Source organism: Triticum aestivum, chromosome 2D, assembly GCF_018294505.1.
Source record: "Triticum aestivum cultivar Chinese Spring chromosome 2D, IWGSC CS RefSeq v2.1, whole genome shotgun sequence".
Taxonomy (NCBI): domain Eukaryota; kingdom Viridiplantae; phylum Streptophyta; class Magnoliopsida; order Poales; family Poaceae; genus Triticum; species Triticum aestivum.
This window is the reverse complement of record NC_057799.1, coordinates 4,843,134-4,851,246: the sequence shown is the minus strand read 5'-3', so window position 1 is coordinate 4,851,246 and position 8,113 is coordinate 4,843,134. Positions and strand designations below refer to the sequence as shown.

The 8,113-nt window shown below is 40.5% G+C and overlaps 1 protein-coding gene across 1 annotated transcript; it reads left to right on the top strand.

The window, feature by feature from the left end:
* The first annotated feature begins 2,022 nt into the window (after positions 1-2,022).
* LOC123050961 (tau-cadinol synthase) lies at positions 2,023-7,693 on the top strand. The gene is made up of 7 exons (XM_044473683.1): positions 2,023-2,125; positions 3,248-3,506; positions 3,583-3,955; positions 4,072-4,290; positions 4,397-4,532; positions 4,796-5,047; positions 7,251-7,693. The coding sequence occupies exons 1-7, from the start codon at positions 2,057-2,059 to the stop codon at positions 7,542-7,544; spliced, it is 1,602 nt and encodes a 533-aa protein (XP_044329618.1). The 5' UTR covers positions 2,023-2,056; the 3' UTR covers positions 7,545-7,693.
* Positions 7,694-8,113: the final 420 nt, after the last annotated feature.

The window sequence follows — 8,113 nt, the reverse complement described above, 5'->3', positions numbered from 1 at the left end:
CTATGGTGGTGGGGCTCCGGCTTGTTGCAGGGGGTTGCTGGTTGCGGTGGTCGCCCACTACTGCGGCGCTCTCTGGTGGTGGCAAGCCTGCCGGCCTCCGGCCATATCGGCCCTTGGTTGGTGTCCAGTGACGACAAGAGCCGTGAGCTATGGTTGAAGTGGATTGTTGACCTCGGATGTGCCCTCTGATGGTGGTTGACGACGGGGTGGTGTTTCCTAGGTGCGCACCCATGGGGGTTGTGGCGCGTGTGTGACTCCGGCTGACTGTCTTCCCTAGATGCGAGCTTGTCGAGGCGGGTTCGGTGACTGTTCGGTGGAGCTCAACTGAGGTTGGAAGTGGTGGTGTTGTATGCGTGGGAGTGCAAGGCTGACCTATTGCGGCCGGAGTTGTCGGCTGCCTTGGGCGTCCCCATCTAGATTTGAACGGTCAGATGTTATTGTGGAATATTCGCTCCTCCCGGTGGCGTTGCCTGACAGTTGCCCAACGGCGCTACCTGACCTTGCCATCTCCGGCAAGGTCGAGTTGGGTTCGTGGGTTGGTTTGGGTTGCGACCACACATTTTGGCGTCAGTTTAGGGGGGTCGACGGGGTTCGTGGTCCATGGAGGTGGATGATATCCTGCGGTGCACATGTATGGGGTGCTGACTTGGTCCGGGCTTGCGCTTGCCTTCGCATTATGGTCCACTTGCTTGCTTCCTATTCATGGCATATGTCTGAGTTTGCTCTCCTGGCGCTGTTGTTTCATCGGATGGATCGGGGCTGAAGATCATGGATTTGGTGGTGTTCAAGCGTGCTTCGTGGCAGCGACCAGTAGTCACTGGGTTGTATGCCGGCTCACTTAGGTAGGCTGGGGATGCGGGTGTGGGTGATTTCATGGTCGAGGTGCCGACCGGGGCCCGGTGCCTGATGTCGGGCTAGAGGTGAAAGGAGGTGCCTTTCGCCTCTACTATCGTGGTTGGCGGGTTGTGATATGGATACTTAGTGATGTGGGTGTTTGTGATGCCGGGACGGTGGTCCTAGATGGCCGGCTCCACGGTTAGCTTTCCGGTAGTCTCTCTGGTGGCCTCACCTCTTGATCGTGTGGGCAACAAGGGGTGTAGTGGCGGAAGGCTCAGGTATGTTCTTGAAGTGCTCAGATCTGTTGTGGATGAGCTGACCCTGGTTGATGCGGTGACCGGGACAACTCCTATTGGCGAGTTTATCAGTGAAAGCTTTGTGTTTCTGGCGCTGGCGATGTCGGCGCCCGTTGGTGTCGCTTGCCTCCTGAAAATGTCGTCATGGATCTTCCCTTGTGCGCGGTCTCTAGGTGAAAACACTAATCTATTTGTTTGGACACGGCAGCAGCGATGCTTCACGTCATTACCCTCTTGGGGGCGTTGTCGTGGACCCTAGGTGTCTTTGGCCGGGCCTCGGCTAGGTGTTAGGCTTGTTCTAGATTCATGGTTATCTTATGACCGTGTACTTTGTTGTGTTGTTACTTCATATATAAAATGGGGCAAAAGCCTGGTTCGAGAGAGGGCAACCACTGCTTGAAACCGTGGATTAATTGATCTGAGAGAAAAACAAAAAAACACTTTGCTTATTTCCGTTAATTAAGCATATCACGACTGAATACATACAGAAAATATCTGGAGTACTAGTTTATGACCGACTTTCTCAAACTAAAAAATAACACCGACAGGTTGTAAGGGGCAATAAAGGCAAAATTATACATCTGGAGTACTCCCTCCATGAATAGTGTCAAAAATGATCTTACATTTTTTAATGGAGTGAGTAGTAGTTATCCAGTATGTAAGACATTTTTTGACATCATAAAAGTGTTACAAAACGTCTTATATTTTAGGATGGAAGGAGTATCTATTACCGACTTAGTTATCGAATACTAGTTATTACTGGAAGACTAAATATTGTAGGACCCTCATATATGCTAGCTGGTATGTCAATTACTCACGTGATATTTAATGTGTTTGTCTGTGCGTGTATATATAAGTGCGAGCTTAGTAGTAAAGGCATCAAGATAGGAGTCATAGGACACATAAACATTCCTTCGTTCCTCATGGCGTCCGTCTTTGAGCCCTCAGTGTGGAGTGACTTCTTCCGCCGATACAAGCCGCAGCCACCAAATGTATGCATGCCTGCTTCAGCTTGAGTATATGTAAATTTATGTTCTGCTCACTCGTATACACAAACTTCCTCCATCCAGATATATAGGGTCTAATATGTTGTTTGAGTTTGCCTTTAATCATTGCTAAAATTATTACTATATGAGACGTATCATATAAAAACGATATCATTAGAATATTTTTTTCACATATGAATTTTTGGTATGCTTCGTCTAACATGGATGTTATGCATGTTATATATTATTGTTCTAACCCATGATAAAAGTTTAACATCGAAAAGTGTATTCTTAAGGCTTCTTCGGTTACACAAAGTAAGAATTGTATTCTAAAAAAATAGTACTTACCCTTGTGCTAGTTTACTCTTCCTGTAGCTGAAGTAGTAGCATGTAGCATGTAGCATGCACAAGGGTAAGTACTGCATCTCGAAAAACAGCACTTACCCTTGTCAAAAGACAAAAATGCACATATATCATTGCAGTCAGGAGAATTCCTGTAAAACATATCTCTGCAGCTAGTTCATAAGTCAGACCACTTGTATGTAATTAGTGCTCATTATGTTGTAGTTCTTCCACAGTTCCACTCTGTTAACCTTGAAGCGCAAATCTCAATGTGATCAGATCGTACAGTACCTTGATGGGTGGCAACTATCCTGGTGGGACTAAACTATTTTCGTGCTTCATATGATACCTAGACTACCGAAGGTCTTAGGCTACTTCCATTTTGTTGTGGGTCCGCTAGGACATTAATGATCATGCATGCATCTCATGGGGCACTTGTCATAAACTATAGGAGTATTATGTTCTAACTTTCAAATTTGCATGTACTCCTTCCATTCCATAATATGGTGCACACTGGTTTTCACGAAAAATCAAAATTCACAGAAATTTGACCAAATTAATAGAGAACATCTATATATATATATATATATATATACACACACACACACACACCATATGAAAATATATTTCATTCCAGATGCTGATGTATTTTTCTATAAATTTGATCAAAGTTTAAAAAGTTTGCCTTTACAAAAATGTACATACTATATTTAGGGACCAAGGGAGTATGACTAGTGTATAAGTTAGTGACTAGTTTGGTTGATAGTAACAGATACATGTATGCAGATCTCACAGGAATGGATGAAGACCAGAAGAGATAAACTGAAGAAAGATGTTCTCTTATTGTTTAAGACTTGCACCAACAATTTAGATAGAATGACACTGGTGGATGTAGTCCAACGCCTAGGAATAGAACACCTGTTTGAAGAACAGACGGCTACTGCACTAACTGACATCCATCGAAGTGAATTCAACAGCTCTAATCTCCATGATGTATCTCTTCGGTTCCGCCTTCTTCGGGAACATGGACTTTGGGTATCTCCAGGTATTCATATTCATATATAAACATAGATCACCTTTGCATGTGTTCAATTACGTAAATGAACTAACTTTTCATGCAGATGTGTTCAAAACTTTCAAAGGAGAAGATGGCACGTTTAACCATGATATAACAAAAGATCCAAAGGGACTCTTATGTTTCTACAATGCAGCATACGTGTTAACCCATGGCGAGCCATTACTCGAAGAGGCCATCTCTTTCACGAAATATCATCTGGAATCTTTGGCACCAAGCCTCGTCTCCCCTTTAGCTGAGCAGGTCAAGCGTGCCTTGCATGTACCCTTGCCAAGGACCTACAGGAGGTTGGAGGCACTGCAATACATGCCAGAATACGAAAAAGAAGTAGGGTACAATCCAACTCTTCTAGAGCTTGCAAAGCTGGAATTTAACCTCCTCCAGAGTGTCCACTTGAAGGAGCTCAAAGCTATCTCAGAGTATGTGAGCTCTGACACACACTTAAGCATCTTCTTTGACATATCACACTACTAAGCACAGACACGCACATACTACATAATTTATCAATATTTAAAATTATTTATGGATTTTTCAGGTGGTATAATGATCTGTCAGCATACGTGGAGCTAAGTTTTGCTCGGGATCGTGTGGTGGAGTGCTACCTTTGGGGCTACTCTGTCTTCTATGAGGAAGAGTACTCTCTAGAACGAATGATCTTTGCAAAGTGCACATTTGTGCACACATTATTGGATGACATCAACGACGTTCGTGCCACCTTGGTGGAGTATCGGAAGCTAGACACAGCCATACAGAGGTTCTTTCTCACTGATAGCTTTGTGTATCCGGAGAACAAAGGTTAATTCCTGCGACGGCAGTAGAATTTGTTAATTCTTGTTTCAACTAACCAATTTTTCATGCAGATGGAATGAGAGTGCTATTTCCCTTGTGCCCGACTACTTGAAGAAGTTCTATAATAAACTTCTGATGTGCTTTAGGGAGTTCGAGGATGAGTTGACACTTAATGGTAGATACCCGATTGATCACATCAAGAAGACGGTACAAAATTATCTATATTAATTACATCTTTGTATTAGTGGCATATGTTACCTTTTTATAGAATTTATGATTCCTTAGACTATTTTTCTACCAATCTATTCAAATGCACACAAATTGACAGCTAAATATGTCTAAAAACTATGTCACTACTTTATAATTTTATATTAGAAATCAGGTGGTACGATGTACTGTTTTCTTTTGAATATTGAAATTAAAAACATTTCTTTGTTAATCAGTACTGTTACTCATGTCTATGCACACAGTTCCAACAACAGTCAAAATTTTATCTCCAAGAAGCTGAGTGGTTACACCAGAACCACAAGCCAAGCTTTAAAGATAAACTGCATCTGGCTGCCATGTCCACGGGCGTCACCGCGCTATGTGTGTATACGATGGTTTGCATGGGTGATGGAGCACCCAAGGGAGCACTCGAGTGGGCACTTGGATACCCCGATGTCATCATGGCGTGCGCCAAGATTGGGCGCTTAATGAATGACCTTGCTGGCTCATCTAAAGTACGTACACACTTATGGGCATATATTTTATCTGTAACTATAATCTCTGGCATACTACTACTAGCATACTCAAGTATTTATTAGATCATGACCATAATCACTTCGCTTGAGAACATGTCATAATTTGAAGGTCGCAAAGTTTGATCAAGTTTATCGAAACAATATCTACGCCTATAACACCAAATAACTGAATTTTATTTTGTGATGGTCCTGATGCTATATAGATTTAAAATGTTGATGTGATTATTATTTTCAATGAATGCTGTCAACGTTTACAAAATTAGAATTACTAGCCCCGAACCCGTGCATTCGCACGGACTAGCTATATAAGAGTATCTATCACTCTGCACTGGAAACACGATTAATTCTGAAAAATATAGCAGGCTCACCAAATGGCAATAGACCTTTTATAGAGAAAACTTGCAATACTATGCCCAAAATAAAATATCTAGCGATGAATATAATAGCAACTCGACTATCTTAAAAAATATTCTGACCCAAGCTAACCATACCAAAAATTTGGAGTTTTCTCTCAGAAAATGGAATAAACTGCCAGCTTAGGCAATGGCATGGGAAGAAACATCAGGAATACCATATCTATTGAATTCATACTGGAGTCGTGTGATGGGAGAAATAAAGTGACAATCTGACATACATCACTTGACCTCTGGTTTCGGAATCTTAATGGGAAAAGTACGTAAGGAACTTTGAAGATTTATACATACACACTTTAGTTAATCCATAAATTTCAAGAAAATGCACAAGGTGGTCCTTCAACATAAAACTCTAGACAAAAATTGTATGGAAATCAGAAAGATGTAGCATTGAAAGATGCAATCTCCATATCCAAAATAAATGAATAAAAATATCTCAATGGTTCCCAACATTATGAAGGAATGGGACACAAATCCGAAAACCTTGGGAAGCTTTCCAAGGTTAGAAAAGAATACAATTTTAGTGGTACGAATCTCAGTTGACCATAGTTAATCTTCACTCAATTTTTTATTAGTAATATCAAGGGGTCATAGAGAGTAGGTACATAGCACTTGTGAAAAATAATTCTTTGCTATGACAGAAGACATTGATTCCCAATTTTATTAGAATTATAACACAATGAAAACGAAAATGAAAGTCAAAATATCAGCAAGACCGCAGTTACTTATATCGCGGAGAAGAATAGGCACAACTTTGTGTTGCAGAAAAAAAGGGGAAGATCAAGAACAATGCTTCTTTTGTACCCGACGAAGGAGAAAATAGCTATAGGGAAACGATAAATGAAGGAAGAGCAGTTTCTTTTGTAGGCAATATGAACAATCTGGACAATACAACTTAGAATAATGGAAGACGGGTAGATATTATTGTTTAATTCAATCAGCTTAACATTTTGTGTTTAGTAAGCTCTAATTAGTATATCAATAAATAGACTAGGTATGGGCATGAGTTTTAGTGAGGTTACGGCATCAGAAATATTTTTTAAATAAGGGTGATTATTTTTACACGTAACCGTCCAATAATACTGAGGATGATCAGAGCTCAAACTAAGTACTGGGCGCTTCTCCTTATTGTCACAATGCACTGCAGGATTAAGCTTTCATTAAAGTGAACCATATATCAATGTTAGGATAATTGCAAATTAGAATAACTTTATCAAAAAACATATTAGTAAATTAATGGAATAATCGGTCCAAAACATAGATAAAAGCATCTGCATTAGTACGTAAATTAATGGATTTTTGCATTGATTTTCCTGAAGAAATGATGTAATGTTGTGGCAATTGGAAGAAAAAAAATATGAGACACCTAAAGACCAATGGGGAAGTGAACCCATAGACAAGCAAATTGCAGAGGCAGTTTTACTGTTATCAACAACAATACGACCACTGAAAATTGGCATAGCAAAATTTAAAGATTTGAGATAAAGGTTATACATATATTTGTGATATGCATACAATATAAGCTTATTTCATTAGTTTGCCCACATGTGTTTTTAAGACCTCATAGTGGAGAGTACATTTTCGCTGAAGTAGATCTAGCAGCATACATATACTCTATATATTCTATCAAAGACAATGAATACATATATCTATTGTCTGACATAGATTTAGCCGACAACAGTTAGACCCAGCATCAACTTTTTTTATTTGGTTTATGAAGAGCGCATCAACTTCATAAAATAATTAAATATTTATTTGCATGCATGCAGCACCGGAACAATAGGGGGGACGTGGCCAACTGTGTGGATTGCTACGTCAGTGAGCATAAGGTTACAGACAAGGTCGCCTTTGCTGCAATCGACTCGATGATAGAAGATGAATGGAAGACCACCAACCAAGCTCGGTTTGAGCATCGCCGTGAGCTCTTCCCGGTGGTGCAACGGGTTGTCAACTTCACTCTCAGCCTGCCGGTGTACTATGGTGATAGGAAAGATGCCTTCACATTTAGCACGCATCTTAACGGCATTATCAAGAACCTCTTCGTCAAGCCCATACCGATCTAGCTACATGCATGCATACGCTAGTTGGTTTTTCCTTTCAAGCATTTCCGCCTAGTGCTTAATTAGATTGTTCGTATGTATTTCAGCATGAATGCTTGGAACCTTGTTAATGATTTATTATATGTGTGATTTGGTGATCCGTTACTCTCGTCCGGATCAGGCTGCACACTCAGATGTATATTTTTTTTCTCGAAATAATGGAGGATCCAGAAGAAGAGAATGAATCTGCGATTTTTTTCGAACAGTCTCTGTTAGTGACATTTGGCATAAAATATAGAGTGTTGGTATGTTTTTCTTACCGGATCAGGCGAATGGTAAGTCATGTGTGTGTGCTTTCCTGCCAAGATCCAAAATTCAAAATCAAAATATCTCCTAAACTGAGCTTCCAAATTTAAAATTATTTTCACAGTACAACCCTCGTGTAAATATCTTTGAAGCTAGATCCGATGTTGATAGGTTTCCAGGGACTTCGTTTGAACATCGTTTGTATTATGAATGATAACATGGTTGTGCTTCCTAGAGTAACGAATTTATACTTCAGCCTTAACATACTTTGTATTTGAATTACTTGA